This window comes from Podarcis raffonei, chromosome 4 (assembly GCF_027172205.1).
Source record: "Podarcis raffonei isolate rPodRaf1 chromosome 4, rPodRaf1.pri, whole genome shotgun sequence".
NCBI classification, from domain to species: Eukaryota; Metazoa; Chordata; class Lepidosauria; order Squamata; family Lacertidae; genus Podarcis; species Podarcis raffonei.
In genome coordinates this window covers 27779275-27805472 of record NC_070605.1, presented here as the reverse complement: position 1 = coordinate 27805472, position 26198 = coordinate 27779275, and the positions used below count along the sequence as shown (strand labels likewise).

Genomic DNA, 26198 nt, shown 5'->3' with positions numbered 1-26198 from the left:
ACATTGCCCACACACTATTAATCCTATCTTAAGTGGGGTGGGGAGGTTGGTAAATAAAAGCAAGGATTCTCAAGAAATACCACATGAGATGTGCGACATCCCGTTCCCCTTTTGATGCTTCAGCATCACTCTGTTCAGCCACCACATTTACTAATAGTCCTATGATGGCAAAACTACAGAATGAAACTTTCTGGTTTGGCCATTGTGCTTTGGGGTGGGTGTATGGATAACAACTGAGAGAGGAATCTGTGAAGAGCAGCAGAGGTTATCAGAGATTGGGGGCAGAGATCTGTGATGCAGGCTGCTGAGGGCTCCTGGTGTTTGGCTTATGCCAGAGAAGGTCGATGAAGCAGCTTGATAACCTTTCAAACACATGAAAGGCTGATGTGAGCAATGGCGTAACTGGCGCTTGGAGGGCAAGAGATAATGGGCTTAAACTGCAGTAGAGAAGCTTTAAGATTTCAATGCAACAGAGATTTTTCTAGCCCTGAGATTAGTCTGGCAAGCGAGCAACCAAGCTATGGAGCCTTGTGAGGAGTTTAAGTATTTGTTCATCGTTCACATGTGGAAAGAGGAAGAATGAAAAAGCAGGAGTTTCATCATCACTGTACTGACTTCTTCCTCACTTTCCTCAGAACCCGAATCCTATGAAAAATAATTAAAACTGCAACAGTTAACTCTGTAGCTTAACTCTGTAGAAATGCCTGAAATACCACAAGAGGTTTGATGTGTTCTCTACTGCACAGCACTGATGGTTCTTCAAGGCACACAAATGCTCTGAACTCTGGGGGTATCGGTAGCACTTTCACCATGTCTGTATTTTGTTTGAAGAGCATAAAATCAGAGAGAGTTTAAGTTAGAAAGTAGGAGAGAAAAGAGAGGGAGGGAGGTGGCTGTGTATAGAAAATAATTTAAAAATGGATCCCATGTTTTAAGTTTGGGTTAAGGGTGGCTCCCAGATCTGAAGTCTGCTGTTCAAGTGTGAGTCATAGAAGTAGTGCTCATGATACCCTGTCTTTTGCTTTTGGCAGATATCAAATCATGCTGGATTGCTGGCAAGGGGATCCAAAGGAAAGGCCAAGATTCTCAGAGCTGGTGGAGAGATTGGGAGATCTACTTCAAGCAAACGTAAAGCAGGCAAGTAGCAAAATGCAGTGTACACCATGTTTATGGTGTTTCAGGGAGGTCATGGTTGTTTGACTGGAATGGACTCCCCAGGGAGCTTGTGGACTCCAATGCTTGGCATTGTTTTCACACTATTCCTATCTGTTTGATAATTTTTATACTTCTGTTTATGTAGGATGGCAAAGACTATATCCCTCTGAATACTATAATATCAGTGGATCCTGAATTTGACCATTCCTCTCCAACTTCCCCTCATCCTCACGAGAGAGGAAATCATTCAGTACCAGCCTTGAATTACACAGGCATCGAAAACACTGGGTGGGTATGATGGAATACCAAGATATTTTACTTATATAGCAAAGTAATGACTAGCAGTATGGATTTCGTGCATGCCCTCTAAAGTTTCCCCAACCATCCAGAACAGATTTAGGGTATGTGAGGGGAAAGACGGGGCAAAGTCCTGTTGCACAACTGGATCTCATTCTGCTCAGGCAACAACTTAGTTAAATCCCACCCATAAAGTTATAGAGTGTCTCACCCTTGTTCAGATGTTCACAGGTAGAAAGAATATAAAACAGAGCAGCTCAATGTACATACAGTGGTACCTCGGGTTACATACGCTTCAGGTTACAGACTCCGCTAACCCAGAAATAGTGCTTCAGGTTAAGAACTTTGCTTCAGGATGAGAACAGAAATCATGTTCCAGCGGTGCGGCAGCAGCAGCAGGAGGCCCCATTAGCTAAAGTGGTGCTTCAGGTTAAGAACAGTTTCAGGTTAAGAACGGACCTCCGGAACAAATTAAGTACTTAACCCAAGGTACCACTGTATGGGGTATGTTTTGAGATCATCTAACAAGCTTTTTCTTCTGCTTGCTTTTCAAGGAGATATGTTAATGCCTTCAGAATGAAAGTCAAGACCTTTGAGGAACTTTCACCCAAAAACAAACTTGGATGTGATGTAAGTCACAATCAACCTACTAAAATGTGTGGTGTGTGCCCTTTTAGATTCAGCCTTGTGTGGCTGAGCTAAAGAGGAATACAACAGATCCTTTGTGGTCCTCTTCCTCCAGGATGGGCTGATGTTGTGGGAAGAGTGACTCATTTTGCTGTGCAAGTTGGTATTGTCCTGCTGATGTACACGGCGAGAGTAACATGTTTAAAAGTAGCATTTTTTTTTCAGACTGTTAATTAGCCAAATGGTAAATAATGTGCTGGGTATGATATACCTGTGTGGAGAGAGTGTTTGTATGTTGCAGGGACCACACTCCCCACCATGGCTGGCCTTTTCTCCGTTCGTCACAGTAGAGTGTGACAGTGGAACTAGTCTAATTACTCATTCATTTCTATCCAATCCTTCCATCTGAACCTCAGGGCAGTTGATGGGCAAGCTCCCCAAACCACAAACTGACTTGGGAAAAAGTTGGGAATATATCACTTAGGTACTCTGACTTTTTGAAATCAATCACTCGCCTACCTCCCCAAACCTCTTTCAATAGGAGCAGCAGATTAAAGGAGGTAGGACTATGGAGCTTGCAGTAGCCCTTGGAAAAATTATAACTCCCAGGAGCTATGGTGGCCTCTACTGCTGTATTAGCAGTGAACAAAAAATGGTTCTTTAATTTTTTTATTGTAGCTGGGGGTACTGCCCCATCTGCTCCCATCACAACATGGAGTGGGCACCTCCTGATGTCATTTTTATTGTGCATACACAATGATTTGTGCTCATGGTGGTGTTAAATAAATGTTTATTGTCACGGCCAAACAGCCAACATACTAAAACCAGAATTTCTGCATAGTTCTTTACAAAAGCGATATACACAATCAGTGCTCTCTGTGCCTACAAAAGGTTTAGGTTTGGACATACCGCTTCATTCCCAACCAGTGCCATTTCTCATAGCTTCCTGCTGAAATCCTGTAACTTTTTGTCCCACAAAGGTTCTGGGTTGTTTCCCCACCCTATTGCCCAATTTAGTTGTGCAAGAGTGCCCCCTCCAGATGGCAATAATGCAGCAACGTGGCAAAAGCAGCACATAATAACGAATGCAGCGGAGGGGGCAGTGTAGTGTAACTCCACCACTAATGTGCTATTGTTGTGTCAATGGCAGGACCCTTCCAAACTGGTGCTTTTTTGCAGGTGTATTCTGCAACACCAAAAGGGGACATGTACACACACACCCAGACAGTTTGTGGGATGAAAAACTTTTATCAGTGACTGGGGAAAATTTGTAGATTGTTTGAAATGTCATTGTACACACATAAATTCATTAGGATTAATTTAAACCAAACAGTTAAAAGGAAATTTGAAGGAGTAATTAATAATTAGAACGACAAAGAAAATGCAGTGTTATGAATTAAAATAAGAAACCACAAAAAGGGTGAGGGGAAACAGAATATTTTTGTGAATTGTAATATTGGAATTCTATTGATGTAAAATATTTTTAAGAAAAACTGAAAATAAAATTTATTTATTTTTTTAAAAAAATAAATGTTTGTGGGATGAAAAGTTACAGCATTTCAGCAAGAAGCTACGAGCCCAACACATTGCAGAATACACCTGCAAAAAACACCACTGACTTGAAGGGGCTCCAAGACTAATTTATGGAAGGAAGAGGGCTGATGAATGAGAAGAAGTGAGGTGGTTAGATAGGTAAAGTAGGAATTTTAATCTGAGCCAGAGAAGAATTGGGAGTATGTAAAACTTGCTTCTGTGAGCCAGGTCTCCTTTTTGTGTCCCTGAAGCTTGTAACTGAGTCTACGCTCAGAGAACTTCAAGAAAATATCTGATATGTAAAGATATGCTAAACCATAACACCAAAAAGTGCAGTCCTACTTAGTCTCAGTGGACGAAGAGTGTCAACTACCGTATTTTTTGCACCATAACACTCACTTTTTTCTTCCTAAAAAGTAAGGGGAAATGTCTGTGCGTGTTATGGAGGGAATGCCTACGGGTGGCATGCCTACGGATTTTCCTCCTCTAAAAACTACGTGCGTGTTATGGTCGGGTGCGTGTTATAGAGCGAAAAATACGGTAAGTAGTAGTTATCAATTTGATAATTTATCACTTTTTGGGGAACAGAAATACTTTTTTTACTACTGCTCATACACCACTTTTCTTGCAGCTAACATAAGGCTTATTCACATATTATCCCTAATACAAGTACAAACTGTCTCTAAACATATACAAATATTTGTGGGTGTACCCTTGTTGATTTGCACAGCTAAGCTGTTGTGTACACAGACTTTATGGTCATTGAATGTTACATGTGAATATTAGTGTACAAACTCAACTCTTTGCATACACAGGTACACATTTTGCACAGTTGTTGAACACCCTATACGGTTGCACTTTTACCAAAAAGTCAATCTAGGGCCATGTAGATGATGGGTTATTCAGAGTCAATGTGTAACTGTAGTAAACTTGAACACACAAGGAACAAAGTTGCATTACCGAAGGTGTGTTCTTTTTCAGGATTACCAGGCCGACAGTGGGATGGTGCTGTCCTCAGAAGAACGGAAACGTTTTACATGGACAGGCAGCAAACAAAAGCAAACTTTCTTTGGGTATGTGATTTCAACGACTATTCAGGATGCAAACGGGACACAAAGTGGGGACATTTGCTAGGAATCGAATTGAATCTGTCACTTAAAGGGGGTGTTAACCCTATTCCTGTGAGCCATTTTCCTGAGAAAGACCACTCTCCATTCATCTGCTGTTTGCCCTATGGGTATCAGGTATCATAGAGGTATATCTTGTTCTATGGGGTGGCTTTTATGGGCAGGTGAAAGATTGCAAAAGGGGGAAGATTTACACCTCCTCCCACAGCCCTGGTCAATTTGCTCCCTGCCTTGTGTTTGAGTTGGCAGTATACAAAAACAACCACATTATAGAGCTGGGGGCAGGGTGTGGATTTTGTTCTTAGTGCCCCTTCCCTTTCATGACTCAGCGTAATATAATCAGGATACTAAAATGGCAATATGACAATGGAGGGATGCAAGAGCCTCATTTTTGTTCCCACCCTCCACCATGTTGTGTTAGCCGCCTTCCTCTGCCTAGCTCCTGTCTAGGGAATAAGGGCTTGCCCATGAAAAGGCTGTATTAACAGGAATTATTCTAAGCAGTGAATAGACAGTAAGGAAGTTGGTCAGACTTGCTTAAAAGGGAAAAAAAAGAAAAGACTGTGTCTTGTTTTGGGCATGAGAAATCCTAAATGCAGTTCCCAAACAAGTTCATGCTCTATAGCATTGGTGAGGATAGTGGAAACATATGAATGATACCTAAATTTAATCTAACACACATCTGCTTTTGCTTGCAGCCTCCTCTCTGGCAGCCGAAGCAAGGAGTCTGTCCTTTGTGACACCGCAAAGCCGAAGGTTTACAGTTCCAGCTGCGGCCACATCAGTGATGTGACTCTGCCATTTACCCGCGGCAGCACAGGCTGGGAAGGGAAGCAGACGCAGGGCTTCTCTCCTCCCAGCTATAACTCGGTGGTTCGCTATTCCACTCCTCCAGTGTAGCAAGGACTTTGAACTACTCAAAGCAGCTGCTCCTCCACTTGAGCTGCATCTCTCCACTATCACCATTTAAAATATTGAACACTCCTTCCTGCTACTCAATGACCCAACAGCACCCCTGTAGAGTACATTTCTGGGCTGTAGCACTAGCTTCCACCCAACAGCAAGAACCACAAGAACCCAGTAACTATTCAAATGTGAGGGGGACAGCAGGGAGGGAACCCTGTGCACTGTATTTCTCTCACTTCCTAAATACAGATCCTTACATTGGTCTCAGGCAATGCTATGGGAGGATGGTGAAACTGACCAGGCTAGAAGCTGCTTCTGGTCTACTTAGTTATATGCTTTAGGGAGATTGCACTTTTATTTTACCCACAGAGTCTTGCAGATACATACCCATTTTGCTCTCGTGCTGCTGTGGAATTATTTCAGCTTTTGAAGGAGTGTGTTCAGTAGAAACAGTTCAAGCAGATGTAATGGTGACCCAATGAATGCATCAGGGGCAAGGGTAGCTCTGCAATACCTTATTAAACATTTCAAAACCATACAGAGGGTGTTGGGGCCTCAGCTCCCTGCATAGCTCTTTACCTTGTAGCTTGCTGAAGCAACATATACACTGCACAAAGTAAATCTGCACAAAAAACACAGGTAGGATTCAGGTTTTCTTGAGGCAATACTGGGGACTCCCTGGCGCAGCATCTTAGTATTTTCCATGAGAGAACACACTGTTCTCCATGTATCTATTATACTAGCCTGCTTTTATACTCCCAGCTGCAAGTGACAGCAGAGGCACGAAGCGTCAGGCCAACCTGCTGTAGCTAATCAGCAATAAAACCTGCATCCAGCTGCAGCTTTGCAGTGTCTGAAATACCCGTTGAATCTTGTGCTGCTGCTATTGCAACTATTGAATTTATTTAGTGCTAAGAGTGTGCTGCTAGGTTCATTTTGCCAAGGGGCAGGTAGTTATGGTAGTGAACCATTGCCTTGGTTGACCAGTAAGCTACCACGATGGCTGTTCTATAAAAGCAGCTGATGTCGGTCCTGCTGTTCCAAGTTGGTTATGCCTAAACTTGATTCACTGGTTTCAATGACAATTTGTCACAATTAACCTGAGCTGGATCAAGGCCAATAGAGTGAAGAGTGTTTGGGTGCTGGAGAATTTTAGAACACTCAGTTTCTAAAGCCATAAGTCTGTAACCTTTGTGCTCTCTCATTAGATGGAACATCAGCCAACTATTCAGCCATGACTCTATTATTAAAGCCAATGGATCTATAAAGAGCTGAGGAGTGAAACTCCTGGGTTTATTTTCATGTAGGGCATTAGTAGTTGTAAAAACAAATATTTTTTATATTCAAATCTAATGCTTTTAACGAACCTTTTTTAAAAAACTGGAATTTACAAAGCGTTCTTTAACTGGATGTAAATATCTCATACTCGTGCCTTAACTTTTACCGTCTATTTTTACATATGCTTTCTAAAGTTTCACAATAAAATTTATTTCCAAGCTCCATTTGAGAGATTATTGGTTTGCTTGTGTTCATAATAATTCCACAATGTTGCAGAAGTGTCTCACTGAATTGGTTGGTTTTGGCTTGAAGCAGCAATTTCAAGTAGCCAAAGTATTTGTCAAGGCCTGTCACAAGATCGACCTTATTTCGAGGGGATGAATTCAAGCTAAGTCACTGGTAGTGTGATAAAGAGATGCTTCTTCATTCTGTGGATCATTGGGCCCTTCTAAAGGTGAGTTTTTTCTCCATGATCTATATGCAGTTGCATGCACAGAATTCTGTACTTGCCCAAGGCATCGTTTGAATTCAAAGCTATCAGCAGGAACGATGTGCTTGCCATCGTGTGTAGCTGTAGAAAGGAGTTGAAGACAAGCCTTATCCTCTGGCACATGGGCTAATATGATGTGCAAGCATGCTTTTGCAACCCACATGCTCACAAGCTGTTAAGCATACTCCAGCTTGAGAAAGAAAACCCAGGGACAATGAACGCATGCACTTTTAGAAGGTGTAAAGATGAAAACTGCTCTTGTAGACTTTTTGCAGGTTTAAAAAAATACCTGGCAGGATCCTAAAGTTTTTTTTCTGCCCTCTGACTGCCAGAGATAAGAGTACAAAGCAAAACTTGCTGCAACTTTCATTTTAGCCTACTTGCAAAATGAACTTTCTAAGCAAAATCCATTTCAAGCAACAGGTGGTCCAGATTAATTTATGCAAAGAAAAAGGCATACTGGCACTTTTATGCAATTGTATAACGTTCTATGACTTTTTACACTTTATATAAATCATATCACAGGGAGGTTTGAGGGTACAAAGGCCTTGACCATGCCTTAATATATATTTATTTTCAGTTAACAGTTCAAATCAATAAAAAATGGAAAACTACACAAAACTCATGCGTAATTTTCCAATAAGTAAATTGCCAAATGTATCTTAATCTGATATGGGAGCTCAAACAAAAGTTATTTAAAAAGCATTTTTCAGAGGGTTCGAACTACTTCAGCATCTGGAGTCAGTTTGATAACGAACAGGCCAGCTCTACCATTTGCCTATCAGCAAGAAATGCACATCACTGTTCTCTTGAGACTGTATACTATATCTGAACACCAGATAAACAATGCTTGCAAGCCAAACACTGTTCCACAAACCCTGCAGTAGAGTGGGATGGAGTAAAATATGAAGAAAACAACTCCATAAAATAGTTTAAGTCAACTACACAAGAAGTGGCACACAATACCCACACCTTTGCATGCTCAAAAGAAGGCTGTGTTATTTCTGGTATTCTTTATTAAAAATACTGCTGTACACATGAAAAGAATGAAAAACAAGATTAAAAGGTAACACAGAGTGGGATCATGACATCAGAATGTAACACTGGTGCTTTTTAGGGGAAGCTGTTCACGTCTAAAACTTTACTGGAACAAGGGAAAATTAGAAGGAAAAGAAAGACATTATGTACCCCAAATAAAGTATTTACAGTGTAGCAAAAACAAAAACCCAAACAAGCAACCTAAGAACAGGTAAGAAAATTTAAATGGACTAACATCACATGATTTCAAAAGGTTGTCCTTTCTGTGCTTTCAGCTGTAAAGATAGGAAGGTCAGAATCATTTCCCCGCATGAAAAAAGTATGCCTTGTTTAAGAAAAACATTGCTGCGCTGTTTTAGGGATTACATACATAACTCTTCCAATGAGTGGAACATGCTAGTTTCTGGACAGCCTTCTAAATGGAATTATATTGGAGTAGAAGGGCTCTCCCCAAAAAAACACCAAAGCAGAAAATTCCAAAACACAGACCAAATAAAAACAAACAATACTCCACATTGTTCTATGCATTACCCAACAGCAGAAATTTCTTGGATGGCGTTTACTTATGGAAACTTATTGGCTCTCTGCTCTCTTTTTCAAAATTATTATTTTTTAACCTTAAACCAAGTCCTGAGATTACTGGGGCTAAAGCAATGTACACTTACAGAATGAGACAAATAAGCAAAATGCAACTTGCCGTTTCAGAGGTGGGCATGTTGGTATAGCAAGGATGAGACTGAAGGCCCTGCATTACAAACACACACACACCTGCTTTTGCTTTTCCCAAAATATTGGTCCACAAAATAATCCGTCAAAAGTTCCCAGTTCCCGCAACTGAAGAGATGATCCCTTTCATTTTCAAAGAAAACAACAGTGGGGAAAAGAAAAGAAAAAGCCTCAGCCCGCATATAAATTAAGCATTCAATATTTCTTCTAGAATACAAGTACTACTTTTTGTACAAAAGAATTACAATATGATTTTTCAAAAACATATAAAAAGACAGCTGCTCTTCCTCATATACATGAGCGAATGATAAAAGACTGGTTGCCAGGTTCATATCTCAAAGTCCCTGTTCCTTTGGACATTAAAAAAAAGAACAACAGTGTGGCAACTGTTATCTTCTCAATATTAAACATTATGCTCCGTTTAAATTTTTTTTCCAGATAAAACAACTGATTTTATTTATGCTACCAAACCGCAGGCTCTGCAATTTCTCATTTAGAGGTGAAACAGGTGTCCCTAGTCTTCCACAGCCTTCCTTCTGAAGAGCACTGCTTTCCTTGAGGCAAATCTAAAGGAGTGTCATCATTAAAGCTTATAAAACTGGACAGGATTATTAAAAATTCACCTGAAATTACAAATATTGAGAATTAATAAAATGGGTGCCAGTAACATCAGTTGCAAGTGCTTTGAGTCTGTCCTGACACCTTTGGAGAGAGTTTCCACATTGTCTTCGTGGTGAGCACCCAGTGCTATTAAAACATTCAGTGCTGGGAAAAGGATGCAGATATACAGTCTTCACTACTGCTTTAAGAAAGGGGGGAAATTATACGTATTTGGCAGTCTTCAGTATCAAAGTGTAGGTGTTCCACTACAAATTCCCTTGAATACCCAAGCTTGAGGACAAATGCAGGTCCAATATCAGAAAGTTAATTGCGGGGAAAGAAATCCCAGGCTTGAAGACTGAATATTCATGTGTTGAGTATTATCAAAAGTAATATTACTTTGGGCTAAGCAGTGACTGCAAAGGCACAGCAGACCACCATTCTTCCAGAATCAGGCTATAAAACTTCAAAAGCTCTTGATGCCAGACAACTGCTGTGTGTAGTTAATCTTCCAAACAGTGTCTTTGTATCTGTATCCAGTGTAAAGTACCATAATAAAGCTGTGGTTCAAAGAACAAAACTTTATACAAAAAAAGGATACCATAAGTAAATTAAATGAATAAACTCCCGAATCCTCAGGTCTGTAACACAATTCCTTTTAAAAATTCTATTAAAAATTGCATAAATGTGAATGCATCTGACTAGCAGTAAAATATACAAACAGGTATTTTATTTAAAAGGCGCTGGTTGTGTTTAGAGCAACTGGGATATGCTCTCAAAGTTACAGATCTCAAAATGGTGCTGCTTTGCTTAGACAAAGCTTCAGCCAAATAAAAGGGGATTTTACATGTGAGATTTCTATAATACCCAACTTGATTTTTTTCTTCCTTTTTTTAAAAAATATGCATCTTCTGGTTTTGATTGGTGAACCTAACAGTGGGTGGCATAAGACACGGTTTTACAGAGGTTACAAGCTACACTGTAAATTTACAGAACACAATTTCTATGAAATTATTCACGTGGTCCTTTATAGTATTCTGGGGTGCAAATAATATCAAAACAAATAAATTCCGCAGTATATTCAGTGGCCAAAAAATAAAATAAAAATCCCAGAAATGTCCTTGCAAAGAGATTCCCTTAGTAAGTATCCAATGTGGCAAAACATCAGAGATCAGAAAAGTCTTAAAAAATTAAAATTAGTGCATATACGAGTGGAAAAAATAAAAGCAGGAACATCATACTCCTGATGCGTTCCTTATTTTAAAATAAATTCTTCACAGATAAAGCCTCCAATGGCAGCCAGAGCTCAAGGGTAAGCAAAAACATTCTTCCCTTCAAGTAACAGTGTACCTGACTGAAGTGCAACATCTCCTGCTGTTTTGTTTCCCAAAATGTGAAATGAGATGACGACAATCAGCTGTAGTGCAATTTGCTATTAGTTATGTTCTTCAGCAACGTCCTGCATGCTTTCAGCAAGTACTACAACTGGCCGTTCGCGGCTGCAATCAGTTCTTGAAAAGTATTTTCAAAGCAGCGTTTTAGGTCACTATACGTCACCACAAGTACACTCTTCTCATCTCTGGAAATGAGGCTTATTTTTTCTGGCACACCAGCATCTAGCTGAAATCAAAGGGCAGAAAACTTCCATTAGTAGGACTTGATACCATATTTACAAAACGAATGGTTTTGGCTGGGATCTTGGGGTGTGCTCACGTGGTGGGAGCATCCTGAATATAGAGTTCTGCCTCTGATCAACATCTCCTTGCAGCCTCGGGTGCCAACTAAAAATCTGCTCCAGGAGGCTGGGAACCTCTGAGGCAGCACAAGAAGGAATGTGGTGGGGTCAGGGGTGGGCAGCTCAATAAAAATATCGACCCAGGATGTGACAGCTGCAAAAAGGGTAAATTAGGGCTTGCTAGGGAAGGGATTGAAATTAAAGCTGCCCATGTCATAATGCCATTATCCAGATCTATGGAATACCTGCAATTTCAGTGATGTGTAATAATGGTCACCACACCTCAGAAAGTATACTGTGGACCTGGGAAAAGTGCAGAAAAGGGCAACCAAAACCATCAAGGGGCTGGAGCAACTCCCCTATGAGGCAAGATTGCACTATTTGGAGCTTTTTATTGGTGGGGGGGGGAGTAAGTAAGGAGGGGTTATGATAAGAGCTGTATAAAATTATGTGTGTGAGGGGGGAATGGATGGAGATGTTTTTCTCCTCCTCATAATACTAGATCCCAGGGCCATCCAATGAAAGTTTCAGGACAAAAGAAAAGTACTTTGTCACACAGTGCACAGTTAAAACTATAGGATTCGCTGAAAGGACCTTCAAAATCATTCAGCATGTAGTAGTTTTCCATATGCAGGATTACACGACAAGTGGGAATAGTCAAACAGGCAATCATTCATAAACCACACAACACAACACAACAAATAGCTTTAGGGCAAGAGGACTGGGAAAAGATAGGGACTGGTCTAGTCTAAGTGCATTAGGCATTTTGTTCTTTAAAGTCTAAATTGAACGAAGAGATCCCTATCAGCTTCTGAATTTAATAGTAAGAGGTTAACCATTTTGAACTAGACACAACAATAGAATTTTCACTGAACATGTACAAGAGAGGCCAGGGTTCAGATGTAAAGCTAAACCACAATTTAGCACAGGCACCCCCAAACTCAGCCAAACTCCAGATGTTTTGGGACTACAACTCCCATCATCCCTAGCTAACAGGACCAGTGGTCAGAGATGATGGGAGTTGCAGTCCCAAAACATCTGGAAGGCCAAGTTTGGGGATGCCTGGTTTAGCACCACAACAGGGGAAAGCCTGGTTTACCTCTGAGCTCATGCTCCCCTTTCCTCCTTTCTCCTCCTCCAGTGCAGCCACCAAACTGGAATAATTTGCTTTTTAAGCTGAGCACAGTTTGTCACATCTGACAAAAACAAACCAGTAGGTTTAAACTACGTTTTTTTATGGAAACAATTCGTGGTCAGAAACCATGGTTTGATCCTAGCATATTTCAATAAACCACAGTTTAAACTACAAACAATTTGTCCTTGACAGATGTAGAGCCAGTTAGTTTTAAAACACAGATGAAGAGGGGAGCAGGCAAGTCCAAGACTCCCTGCAATGCATCACTGTAACACAAAGCTAGGGTTTAGTGTCATATCTGAGCCAGGCCAGTGTCTCACATGCAAACATTGCTTCTGATGCAGCCAATGAAGCACTCATTTGCACCACTGACACCTAGGGCATTTTAACAGGGCCACCATGCACACCGTGTGAACTCACCTGCACACACAACTGAAGACCAATTTGAGAATCATATCTGCTTTAAGACAACTTGCTTGCAGCCCAATTAAAAATAACAGGAGGAGGAAAGACAGACTAGTTACATAGTTTATCTGCAATAAACGTAAAATACAGTCACTCATTTACCTTGTTAAGACAAGAGATAATGTGACTGAGGTCTATCCAAGGAGTGCCCGTTTCTGTCACCTGATGAAAAAGATGATCCCTAAACAGCTTCAGGAGGTATCTGTCTCCAGTTTCTGACCATGTTGGGTCCTTCTGAAATCTATTGTAAAACAGAGCGTTTTGTGTTTCTTAGTACAAGTTCATAAACATCTCAGACTAAGCGTTTTCTGAAGAAGTTTCTACTTTTAGCAAGTTATTCCCCCCACAATTTAAGGAGGAATGTGTGATACACCCTTCAGTCCAGAGTTTAAAATTAAAAACAAACTTTTCATGGGGCTAAAAGCATCTTAAGCAACTATGCTGCACATCTCTTTCCTGATATCATAATTTAGCTGATTTTGAAAACCAGGTTAATAAGGTTTTTAAGGGGGGGGGGTCCCTGCCAGTTCCTAATGCTCTGGATGAAACAATCTATTGCTTAAGGTTACATTTGGCATCATTAGTCATTGAGGTCAGACTTACAGTGTCCAGGAGAATGCAATCTCTACAATTATCAATTACTGTTCCCAGTCTCCAGAGTTGGCACTGTAGCAACTGTATGCACTTGGAGAGTATTTGCTGCTGTTGGGAGAAAAAACTGAAATACCTTCCCAAGAATGCACCAATAGTTTGGAGTTTTAAAATCGTTTGAAATCTTGCAACTTATGAAACATCACCTTGCACTAATAATTCTCTATCTTCAGACAAGCCTCAAACCAGGATCTATTATCCAACTGAAAAGTGAGTGGTAAACACATATTCACATACAAAGAAGTTCTGGACAGTGTGCTACCAAACTGACCAAAGTAACCTAGCCCATCTTTCAGAGGCTTCTATACTTTGCAAGTCCATCATCATGCGTGAACATTCAAGACCCTTTGTGGTGCCTCTTTATAACACACTGATGCAGAAAATGCTGAATTCCTTACTCTGGCCTCTCATTGATTGTTCCCAATTTTGCAAGAAGCCGAAATAATCTTCCATTCTGAACTTCCTAAATGACAAGAGAAAAATAAAAGCTTGACAATCACTATTTATATTTTGCTCTTCTATTAAAAGTATAAATTATAATCAAATAACCATATAGTTAGATCGGGGGGGGGGGGACTTACATTTCACTGAAAGCAATGGGACTTAAATAATGTCTGTCGTGTTCATTTTAATGAGAACTTAGTTCAACTTATGTCTTTACACTCCATACAAAATGGAGAGAGACCTCCTTATCTACTTTTAATCTTAAAAAAGACTATTCAGGAAATCACACCTTGCTTGATAATCACAGGAGAACAGAGGAGGACTAGTATACTTTCATATACTACCACATCTTTATGTTCTAAGTAGTAGGTTTGCCTTCATTTTTCAGAAGGCTGTATCACTGTACTGGGCAGCGATTTCCATCATGCCTCCAAGATCCGTTTGAAGACCACTGCAGGGCAAGGTGCCCTTCGGCAGGCAGTGTTAGAAACTGAGATATGAAAGCTAGGAGCTAAATGGCACCTTAAACCCAGGTTATGGGCACAACAATGGAACGTCTAGGTGCGCTTTTTCATAATAACAATACGAAGCTGAAAATGAATGAACTGCCACTAAAATATTATATTCATTTTTCACATGGTCTAGTCCTTCCCCTGCCCACCCCCCTAATATTCTTAAGAGGGTCTCTTCTCTAGTCTTCAGTGAGTAGCTGGAAGTGGGAAGGCAGGAAAAGGTCTTCCTTTCCTTCCACTCTGCAGTTTGAACCTAAATCTTAGGCGCAGTACTGCATCCAAAGCTCAGAAACTGCTCGTGCTAATGAAATTCCCTATCTCAAAATGTGTCTAGAAAAATGGGAGTTTCAAACACTGCCAGCCAGTTAGCATCTTAGCTGAGATACCTTGCATCTCACCATTGACTTTCTAAAATGGGCAGAAGTTAATAGCTTTACCATTCCACTAAATAGGATTATTAGCCAATGAGGTATGTGAATATGTATGGATCAAAGTGAAATCTGTGGAGACTCTGAGGCTGGAAAACCACTGACCTGTAACACAGTATCTTCCCAAATGCCTTATCATTTAAACAGCAATGGGGGGGGGGCAGATGGGTACATCACCCTATGGCAAGATGGGCAGGTCTCAATCGTACTACATTTACAGACTTTGGGAACCTGTTGGCAATATCAGCTTCCCTAAGAAAATAGAGATGAATGTGCACTATCTTTGCATTTACCTTTGCAAGGTCTTCTTCTATTACATCATTTCTCATTTGGGCAGCATCCAACTGAGTATAGAATCTTGCACCAATCATAGGCATGATATCATTTACACTTCGGAGCCTGTTTTGGTCAGTCAGCAAATACCTAACAAGGCAGTTTTTAAAAGTTACTTTAAAAACAGGGCTAAAGAAATAAGTTTCTTTTAAAAGAGGTTCCATCTGTGAAAGCTAATTTTATTAATCTATAAAAGCGAAAATATGGCACAAAGCTCTACTTCATATACAGAACATTTAACACCACTACAGCTATGTGAAAGACAGTAGCACCATTAGGAGGTGACATTCGAGGCTCTATTTATGTGACTGGCTGATGATGTACTGCAAAGTTGTTTTCCATTTTTCCTTTTATCCTGCTCTTCTTCCAAGAACTTCAGGCAGCACACCTGGTTCCAAAGTTTTATCCTCACAACAATATTGTAAGGCAGATTAGGTTGTGACTGCCTCATGGCAGAATGGAAATTTGAACTCCGATATAATGCAACTTTTACTATACTAGTATAATGCATAAGGAGCTAACAACAAATATATCAGGATCTGAAAAATGCTTAAGTTCAAGGTTAAGGACAATAATTAAATTTTTTTTAAGTTCATGCTAATTTCAGTACAAGTCAACAGCAACTCAAGAGATTCGGCTACACAACGTTCCTAATTAGGAGGGTAAATTAATTTTGTTCCTACGCCTTCCCCACTCACCGCCATCCCTCTATATCTGAACAGTCATACAGAAATCCTTCCACATAGGTGCTGTACTAAGGTCAACTAATCACGGAAGAGAGGATCTTGTGCACGCACATTCAATGTAGAAACATCCCATGAACCGCCACTCCCAATTTAACAATGTGCATGAACAACCCGTAAGCAAATTGTCACTGGCACGTTTTAACCTAGTTTAAAAATAAGTTGATTTCAAAGTAACTTACAAAATAAGATTCTTCAAATCAGAGGAATAGTTGATTGTCACCAGTTCCATTGCTTTCTGCAAATTCTCCCTCTGAATTCCTGCCAGAGAATTGCAAGCCAAAGACAACACCACCTTCCCAAGGGAGATCAAGTCTGCTTGCTAAAGAAAAGTGAACAAATAAGTCTAACCAGGGTCAGTAGAATATCATTAGCTTTCCTAGCATTGAAAAAAAGAAGATAAGAATACCTTAGATGGGACCAATTTAACATAATCTCAAAACTGAAAAAATTACCACAAACCACTTCATCACATATGTTTCTTTTAAGAAATATGATGCCATATAGTCAAGTTCAGCTCCACTTAAAACTCTACCCAATTTGCATAACTATGGAGGGGGAGGGGAGAGAGGAAAAAAATTCATTTTTTCTGTTCTGATACTTTTTTCTTTGCTGTGCTATGCAAAGCTAGAGGGCTTTGTTTGGTGCTGACAGCCAGCCCTGAATCTGCGCATTTAAATAGTTGTTTAAGGAGAGGAGGCCTTTGGAGAGTGAGAACCATGGCGTTTTCTCTTTCTTTCCACCCGAAAGTGTATAGTGCAAGGTGCGGAGCACATTAACCTCAGGACATGTGTCCCTCCCTACAAACGTTATTCCCCTTTTAGAACACTTACTATAAGCTACTAGGGCTGTGAACAGGTCAATTCACTATTCTCCATCAATCTCAACATCCAGTTTCCTTTCTCCCTTCCTCTCCCTTAACTTAGACTTCAAGCAACTATACATATCTTGGAAAGCTAAATATTCTTATCAGATCTTTTTTTAAAATTATATTTACAAATATATGCATTGCAAAAGCATATAGCAGCACTTCAAGTTTCAAGTCTTAAAACAATTACCGTATTTTTCGCTCTATGACACGCACCCGACCATAACACGCACGTAGTTTTTAGAGGAGGAAAATCCGTAGGCATGCCACCCGTAGGCATTTCCTCCATAACACGCACAGACATTTCCCCTTACTTTCTAGGAGGAAAAAAGTGAGTGTTATGGTGCAAAAAATACGGTAATTGGCTTCTTGAATGCAGTACTTCACAGGAACAATTGGCCCTATTTTCCTAAAGTTGATGTCAAAAGTACGTATGCCTACCTACACAGCCCTCTCACTTTTCTGCCAACAGGTGAAGAGAATCCTTTCCAAACAAAGAGGTGAACATGTAAAACAGTTGTAAACTTAACAATATATATTGTGCTTTACCGGCTGGACTGAGGTGTTTTTCATTTAGTTGAAAGTTAAGAACAAAGAAGAAAAAACAACTTGGTTTTATGGCAAACTTGCATGCTCTCCATTCCATCTGGAAGAAGTTAGTATGATTTTTGTTGACAAAGCTAAGGTGTTTCTTTAGTTCTGAGTATCAGCTAGACTTCCTCCCATCTCCCATTATTGGTTGTCGTTGAAGAGGGTTTTAGAAAGGATGAGACATTTCTTTTAATTTATGCACAATATGCCCAAGTTTGATATCACTGATTCAAATGTATCCCTCACTATCCTTTGCGCTAATCTGTTTTCCACACACTATCTTAAATTGTAAGTTCGTTACAGATGCAGGGACTTGCCTGCATTTTGCTTCCAAAACTTTGCAAAGCACTGCTAGTGCTGCATAAATTGTAATGGTAACTAATGAACAGCAGTCCTTGCCTATATGCAAAGGCAAATCTTTTTTATGTTTTACCAGTAGAGGAGGCTGTTTTAATAAAGTTCATCCAGTTGCACTTCTCAAAGAAAGCAAACGTACAGAGTAAAGAAAAACATGTCAACACCAAATGTTCTTAAGGGGAAAAGCAAGATAAAAATAATGCAATCATTGATGAATATTCACTAACCAAATAACATGAAGTAAAGGGGACAATATTGTGATCTTACCTGATACTGGGCCATGAGGGCCAGGGGATTGTTTTGGCTGTTATCAAATGTTAACACATCAAAGACTCCAACGCAGTTCACTCGCAACCTTGACGGGAGAAGGATTATATAGGAGAAGAGAATGATAAAACTCCTTAGTCTGCTTGTTGGACTTGCTCTGCGACTTCTTTAGTTACATCAGCAAAGTTTTGCCAACAAACGGGTATCAATGCCAATGGTTTATCAATCTGTGAGGGTAGAATGAGGGTGCACTGACTCTGTGCAAATTATGAGGAAAATTGGGATGATGCAGGAAAGGTTCTCAGAGCATTGCCAAGGTGTCTTGAGTCGGGTAAGAGACTCCCTAAGTTTCTGAGTGTGTCTGTGGGGGATCTTTCGTTCTGATGAACAGGTGTAGCTTTGAATCACGGTGATTTATTTTCTGGGGGCCCTCCAATCAGAGTGATAAGGGGGTGGGATGTGGAAGTAAACATGGACTGTCACTCTCAGTGTTTTGACTGTGAGAATAAACATGCAAGTGGCAGAATTGGACTATCTGGGTGGCCTTCTTTCCAAATCATTTTTTTTCTAACAAACAAAAATCATAGCTCTCTCCTTTTTTTTTTTTTTATTTCACAGAACATACTTTCAGGAAGGGGCAAGGACAGCCAGAAAAAAAGAGCTACAACCAGACAAGACTTATCCAGTATTTTAAAATGAATGTAAAATCACCTAGCATGATAGCCTCTGGCTTTGTTCAACTGAACTTTGGCAGGTTTCGTGACTACAGTTTTCACAAACTAGGGGAATAGCGCCATTTCTATTTTTTTGCTCCAAAACAAACTTGCCCTTGGGGAGAAGCTCTGCATCTATGTCCCTGAAATTTTGCTGGCTTCACCACCTTGGATTATCAACAATGCAATGGTAAAACGTGTTTCCCGTTACCTTGTTTTTCCAGTTACCAGAATCTTGGTGGGGTCCATCACCCGACAGGCCAATCCTGCTGTATGAATGGTCCGCAATGCAGAGCTGAGCTGCACAATGTAGGCCCAAATCAGGGATTCTGGCAACAACCCCGCATGTTGCCGAGGCAAAGGTCCATCATGCTGACCTATCAGAAGAATGGGAGAAAATGAATGAAATCTACAACTTTCAGCTGTATAAGTGTTTGGATAATGAATACAAAAGTGCTTTCAAAATGCTAGTTGATTAAAATCATTATCTGCTTTATTTCAAAGCAACTGGCAATTGTAAGAACAACCCATCCAACCCAATTAGAACTGCTGTTTTGTTTTACTTTTAATTGTACTAAAAGTAAGACAGACTGTATAAAGATGGAATTTTATTGAGCAGCTACAATCCCTTAGTGTATCATAATTAATTTTTGGTACTGGCTGCCACAAGATGTTGCACCGTCCACCAGCTTAAGCAGCTTTAAAGGTGGATTATACATTTGTTTACCCATAAATTGCTATTAGCGAAGATGGCTTAGCAGAATATTAATGTTAGAGGCAGTGTGCCACTGAGCACCAGTTGCTGGATGGCAGCAAAGGGGCAGCATTACTGGCACCATGCCCTGCTTGTGACCTTATCACAAGCATTTCTAGTTATATATTATGTCAGACTGGATTAGATGGGCTACTGGCCTGAGAGCGAGCAGGGCTCTTCAAATGTACCAAGCAAGCAGCAAAAGAAGCAAACATACACTGCCAAAGCCCTTATTCATACTACATCAGAATCAATGTTGTTTCTGTATTTCCATATAAAAACAAAAAAGGTATCCAAGTTAATGAACCCAAATCCCATCGCATGTTTAAAACATATGCTCAAATACACAAGCAACAAATACTATGACTCATTAGATTTGGAACGCTTCACGTTTTTCATCCTAGGGTTTTGTTTCAAGACCGTTGTTTGACAGTAACCCTTTAAGAACCTTTCAATGAATCAAGCACTTTGCTGAGGAACTAATGTACTTCTGGCAATATACTACAGCTATTATCTTTCAAAAACTCCCCATCTTTTTCAAAGATAGCCAAGCAGGTTAATACGACTTGAGTTCTGAAGAAAAGGAATGGTGTTTGGGTGTGTTTGTTAACGCCAGAACTGTGAATAATGGAGCCCAAATACAATGTAGAACTGAGTTGTGATTCAGAGGCATGTATCATGCACATTGCCCTCAAGAGGAATTCCACTCAAGGATCACTTCCCACAAATAGCTCTTTAGTACCCCAGGTTTGAAGAGCAGCTTTGGTGTTTGGTACCAGAGCAGTTTTGGGGGGACGAGGGTGGCGCTGTGGGTAAAACCTGTGGGTAAAACTTGCTGATCGCAAGGTTGGCGGTTCGAATCCCCGCGGCGGGGTGAGCTCCCGTCGTTCGGTCCCAGCTCCTGCCCACCTAGCAGTTCGAAAGCACCCCTAAGTGCAAGTAGATAAATAGGTACTGCTTTATAGCGGGAAGGTAAACAGCGTTTCCGTGTGCTGCGCTGGTGCTGGCTCGCCAGAGCAGCTTCATCATGCTGGCCACATGACCCGGAAGTGTCTGCGGACAGCGCTGGCCCCCGGCCTCTTAAGTGAGATGAGCGCACAACCCTAGAGTCGGACACGACTGGCCCGTACGGGCAGGGGTACCTTTACCTTTTTACCAGAGCAGTTTAGCTACTTTGCAGTGCAAACACACTATTTGCCATGACCTTTCTCCTGCAACAACCCCCTTGAAGTGCGTTTTTAACTACAGGGAGTATTCCCCCCCTTTATTTTGCCATACTTGCGCGAGGGTCTTCAAACAATTATAATCTAACCGACCTTGATGGGTCACACAGATGTGCATACAAATGCCTCTTGAGTACATTCAGAAATACAGCATTTCCGGAATAAGCTTTCTACTTTTAGCCTGACAAAAGTGAAGATCTTTACACAAGCAATACTGAATGAGGAAATACTTTTAGTAACTACAAAACACAGCAATTTAGGAAACACACACTGCTGCCTTCAATCTGCTGTGGATTTGTGGAAAACTGGTTCAGTCCGTTGTGTGAAATCAACAGTACGTCTAGAGATTGGTTAAAAAATGGATTTTGTTTCTTTCAGTAAGCCTGATCACATTAAATGTTTGCTTTCAATTCTGCATCTCCCCCCTGCCTCCACTCTAGTGGTTTGGGTTTTTGTTCCGGTTTGAAGATAAGCAACTTCCTGCTCAAACCAACAGGACCTGCCACGTTCAAGGGATGTTAACCGGGGCACCACTAGCCCCTGGTTCACAGGTGTTCAGTGCAGAAATAAACCGAACCTGTTATGCCTTCATTCATCTGTCAGAAAACTTTATTATACCACATCCTAGACAATAAAATTCTGGATGGTGTTAACAAATGACAAGGCAAAAAAAAGACTAACCACATGGTGACAGCAGAATACAATGTGGAAAAACCACCATGTAACCACAATTCTCTTCCTTTAACTGTCAAATACCAGTTTTACTAACAAGTGATGAAGCTGTTTAAAGCACAATGTACTAAGAGACCCTATCTTAATACGAAGCCTTGTGCTGCCAAATGCAAATTAAAGGAAATGAGAAAATTACAACAAAATCCTGTTTCTACACATGCACGCGCACACACACACACACACACACACACGGAGTTACGTTCCGTAAGTTTTGCCCTTTGTATAAATGCCTCTTTTAAAAAATCACACCACCATTACAAATGGCTAACCTGACCCAACAACCTAGGACCGCCCCTCCACCCCAAAAAACCAAGCCACACTGCAATCAACTGAACTCAACCCACCAAGCTCCAAAGGGTTGGGAGAAACTCAGATCGAATTTATGGGGTGAATGGAAAAAGAAGAGGGAAGAGAACTTTCACTGTACAGTCAAAAGTCCTTAGGGTGAAAAAACGAATGCATTGAATACCTTAGTCCTCTTGGGAATTCTTACTGTGAATTCTAGTTTGTGGATTGGGATGGAGGACGTTCCCCTGATAGGGAATGACAGCTCCCTCTGGTGATGACAGGTGGGGTCCTAGAAAGTCTTCTGCCTCCTATCTGGTGGGAGGGCCACCCCACTCATCAGGCCAACCCAGTCTGTGGTTGGGAATGACTGGGTCTGGCCTGCTCTCCTCGGAGGCTTGCCAGTGTGGTGTAGTGGTTAAGAGCGGTGGACTCGTAACCTGGTGAACCTGGTTCACTTCCCCGCTCCTCCACATGCAGCTGCTGGGTGACCTTGGGCTAGTCAGACTTCTCTGAAGTCTCTCAGCCCCACTCACCTCACAGAGTGTTTGTTGTGGGGGAGGAAGGGAAAGGAGAATGTTAGCCGCTTTGAGACCCCTTCGGGTAGTGATAAAGCGGTATATCAAATCCAAACTCCTCCTCCTCCTCCTCCTCCTCTTCTTCTTCTTCTTCCTGGCGTGTTTGCTGGCCTTCTTTTGGCCTTAAATCTGAGAATCTTCTTTTAGCATGTCTGAACTGCCTCTCATTCCCCTTTGTTTCCTCTTGCCCCCTAGCAATGTGGGGGTTTTAGTGCAAGATACCCCCCTCCCCCACCTTTTTGTCAGTGCAGGTTTCCCCTTTGGGTTCTTTGTTTTCTCTCCCCTTTTGATTTTTTGCTGTAAAGGAAAAGAGGTGACTACCATTTGGAGGCAAAAGACTTTCTACAACGCTGCTTGTCATCACTAGAGGGGGGTTGCCATACCCTAAGAGAGTAATGTCCTCCAGCCTGATCCACCAAACTATATTACCTGTAGTAATAGAGTATTACACTGAGAGCCCAATGTAAATGCAGCATCAAAACCAGTTTGCAATAACCAGCACAACTGCCACGTATACATTATGTTCTGAACACTTCAAGAAGCCTAAATTGCAGCAAAGCTATGTACAATGCAAAGTTACAATACTTCAACTGTAGTTCCCTAATTTTTGTCCACTGGAAAAACAAAAACATAGATCTCATTTGCTGGCCTTACCCCACTTCCTTTTTGTGAAATAGGCATCAGCACTAGGATCATTGAAGTGTCTGCTCATCATAGTCTCTCCTCCAGCGTGGAAGTCATAGGCAAACACAAGAGCTTTTCAAAAAAAGTCCGAGGTGAGAATTAGCTATGCAATTGAGGCAAGTCTTCCAATACGATTGGCTAACATCTTAAAAATAAGAAACTTACAATGTTCTCCAAATGCTTTAGTGGTGAATACTTCTCGCAATGTGACAATGTTTGAGTGTTGGATTTTTTTCCACATGTCAACCAGCACCATGCACTTTGTGTTAACAAGACGAAAACCTGAGAAAGAAAATCTTTCACATTTCAAAGATTTTTGGCTATTTTAATGTCGCTTTCACATTTATTCCAAAGTACTAGAGTGCTAGCAAAAGACACAACCCAAGAAACACACATCTGATCATAGCCTGCTTTATGGATTATTAGCCATACCCAATTCCATTCCGTTATTTAAAAGGAACAATTTGATTTTAAATCCAGTTCAAGGTTTATCGACAAAGAAACATAAATGTTTTGAGGCTTAAGTACTGGCAGAATTGAATTTTAAAATATGAGAACTTGTAATTTCCCTCACCATGTATCCTCCGAAGGCAATATGGCAGATCATCTTTGCTATTTACAGCTTTGTAGCATGATGTTATATACCCAAAGTTGCTTGTTTTCTGTATCCGATTGGGTGGTGGCAGTGGCTCCAAAGGGAAAAGGCTGTGGTAGCTGTCAACTTCTGTTGGGACAGCTAAACCAGTTTACGGAAATACATTAGACACTACTTAAAATTATGAAGAAAAGAGTTATTATAGACAAAGCAATTCAATGACAAGACAATACACACACACACACATACTCTCACATTGGTTTAGAAGACTGTAACAAAGCTCTGACAACAAACTTTGGTGCAAATCCTATACAACTTTTACCACAACACGCAGGTTTGCTTTGGAAAATTCAGAAATCTGCAATACTGAAGAAAAGCGTGTTCAGTATTTGCACTAAGATCCTGATTCACATATTTTATAGATGGGGTAGGAAATAGTGTGCTTGGTGCCAGTTGGTCATAATGGGAGAAGAGTAGGACAAGAATCAAAAATCTAAAACCTGAGTGTGTAAACCCTAAGGATACTTGTGGGAGTTTTTATTTTACATTACCAGTTTAAGGCAAGCTTTTATTCCTGTCTTGTTGAAGACATTGTACACTTGGATGCACTGAATGGGAAAATCTGAGACCTGACAGAGCCTTATGCACAGAGACATTGTTAAATTTGTCTTGGGAGCACCCTGATGAGATTCAGTATAGCAGTTCACATCTAAATCAAGTGCAGTAACTGGCACTCATTAAGAACTGAAGCCGTTTTTATTCAGACAGGACACCCCAAAGGAGTGATCCCAGCCATGTCTGCAGTAGACCTAGTTTTGTGTTGTTATTATGTGATTTTGCAAAACTTTTTGTTATATATCAGTATGAATTTCAAATATGATGCATTTTGTTTCTGAAGAAGAAAAACAAATAAACAAAAGACAGAAGAGATCCACTGAAGCACGAGAGATTTTGTATAGTACTTATTTTCACAGACTGTGTCATCCATGTAAGAAACATTTCCTCAGGGTTGCATTATACAAATTATTTAAAGAAAGAAATAAAGAAAGTTTGGATTGTCCACTACTGAATAAACACATTGAAAAGGAGCTTGAAAGAACCTAATACAGAGACTCCACTGGATTATAGTCAATCCTGCATTCAGAATGGCTTTGCTTTAATATGCAAATTTATTATTCATATATCTAACTGCGGTAGCAAACACAGCAAGCAAAAGACCGGCTTAAAAATGCAATTTAAATTCAGGATCTTTAGTTACTTACCAGGCATATCTGCTTGATCTATCTGAGCCATTGTAATTAAGTGTCTGTTGATCAGCTCCTATAGGAATACATTTTGGCAGTCTTACCAATAAGGACATGAAATTCTAGTTTGCTGTTTCTTATATGCTGCTTCGGTTAATCACAAAACCATAGAAACAGACCTGAAAAAGGACTTGGACTATCAGAACCCCCTTATAGAAGCAGAATCCCTAACTAAAGCTACCCTTGTCTAAGGACATGGCTGGAAGCAACCTTTAAGAGACCCTATAGTCAGTCAGTTCATCTACTGAACCCGCCTGAACCAGCCCCATCAAATTGTTTGTCAACTTCAGGTAACTCCACCACAGACCTCTGCATCCTGGGGAATCTGAACCAAGGTTCTGCTATTCTTTCATTGTAGAATGGAATTTCTAAAGCCTAGCCAAGACTGCAGTTCAAGTTTTATTTCTTGTCCCCCATATATACATTGCCAGTCTCTATCCTTCTCAGGGCAACCACCATTTAATCTGAACACTAATGCAGCTACTTTCAATCTTCTCTGCTCAATGGCAGACATTAACAACTCCTATCTTCTATCACACTGCAATCAGGAGTGGCTTTGAATTCATGATAAACGATGAAGAATTGCATGCAGGAAAGTGAGTGTGCTGCTCAGGGAAGGATAGAACTCTGTTTATGAAATTTCTGTTCTGACCTTCCTCCCAAAGGAGCCCAGGCTGACCTGTCCTCCATCAGACTTCTAATGAGTAAAAAGCAGGCTAGTAAACTATGTACTGAACATGGTAATCCAAAGGTCTCAACAAATCAGAATACAGCACAGAGTACAGAAGTCACCTTTTATATCCCTCGTGATTATTTTGCAAGGCCATGTAGTGATGCTTAGGCAAACTTTGTTTTAAACTAAGGTTAAAGCCCTTTTCTGTATTGTTACTTGACTGACTCACATTTATTTGGCAGCAATCTGTTTCTAGTAAAGAAGAGACTTGCATCTGTCCTTATTAAGTTTCTACTTTTTGCTGAAAATGTTTCCAATTTACTGAGATGATTTTGAGTTCTAACTCAGTCT

At 40.6% G+C, this 26198-nt stretch overlaps 2 protein-coding genes and 1 long non-coding RNA gene across 8 annotated transcripts in view; 1 reads left to right on the top strand and 2 right to left on the bottom strand.

The window, feature by feature from the left end:
• The window catches only part of FLT1 (fms related receptor tyrosine kinase 1), a 139794-nt gene extending 132647 nt beyond the window's left edge, over positions 1 to 7147 (top strand). For all 3 annotated transcript variants that reach the window (XM_053385957.1, XM_053385958.1, XM_053385956.1), the window contains 5 exons: positions 1032 to 1137; positions 1301 to 1443; positions 2007 to 2082; positions 4594 to 4685; positions 5438 to 7147. In XM_053385957.1, the coding sequence (XP_053241932.1) occupies positions 1032 to 1137; positions 1301 to 1443; positions 2007 to 2082; positions 4594 to 4685; positions 5438 to 5639 (619 nt within the window). In that variant the 3' untranslated portion in view covers positions 5640 to 7147. The remainder of the gene's footprint in view (positions 1 to 1031; positions 1138 to 1300; positions 1444 to 2006; positions 2083 to 4593; positions 4686 to 5437) is intronic.
• Positions 7148 to 10485: 3338 nt separating this feature from the next.
• The window catches only part of PAN3 (poly(A) specific ribonuclease subunit PAN3), a 56832-nt gene continuing 41119 nt past the window's right edge, over positions 10486 to 26198 (bottom strand). For 2 of the 4 annotated variants that reach the window (XM_053385952.1, XM_053385954.1), the window contains 11 exons: positions 25133 to 25190; positions 23850 to 24011; positions 23441 to 23557; positions 23246 to 23347; positions 19231 to 19396; positions 18307 to 18394; positions 16406 to 16545; positions 15441 to 15570; positions 14162 to 14226; positions 13215 to 13353; positions 10486 to 11397 (listed from right to left, as the gene is read on the bottom strand). In XM_053385952.1, coding sequence (XP_053241927.1) covers positions 11257 to 11397; positions 13215 to 13353; positions 14162 to 14226; positions 15441 to 15570; positions 16406 to 16545; positions 18307 to 18394; positions 19231 to 19396; positions 23246 to 23347; positions 23441 to 23557; positions 23850 to 24011; positions 25133 to 25190 — 1308 coding nt within the window. In that variant the 3' untranslated portion in view covers positions 10486 to 11256. The remainder of the gene's footprint in view (positions 11398 to 13214; positions 13354 to 14161; positions 14227 to 15440; positions 15571 to 16405; positions 16546 to 18306; positions 18395 to 19230; positions 19397 to 23245; positions 23348 to 23440; positions 23558 to 23849; positions 24012 to 25132; positions 25191 to 26198) is intronic. The other 2 variants (XM_053385953.1, XM_053385955.1) reach the window with 2 other exon arrangements.
• Positions 21588 to 23239, bottom strand: LOC128412702 (uncharacterized). Its single transcript, XR_008330141.1, has 2 exons — positions 21910 to 23239; positions 21588 to 21879 (listed from the first exon to the last, which is right to left on the bottom strand). It is a non-coding gene; the product is annotated as an uncharacterized LOC128412702 (long non-coding RNA).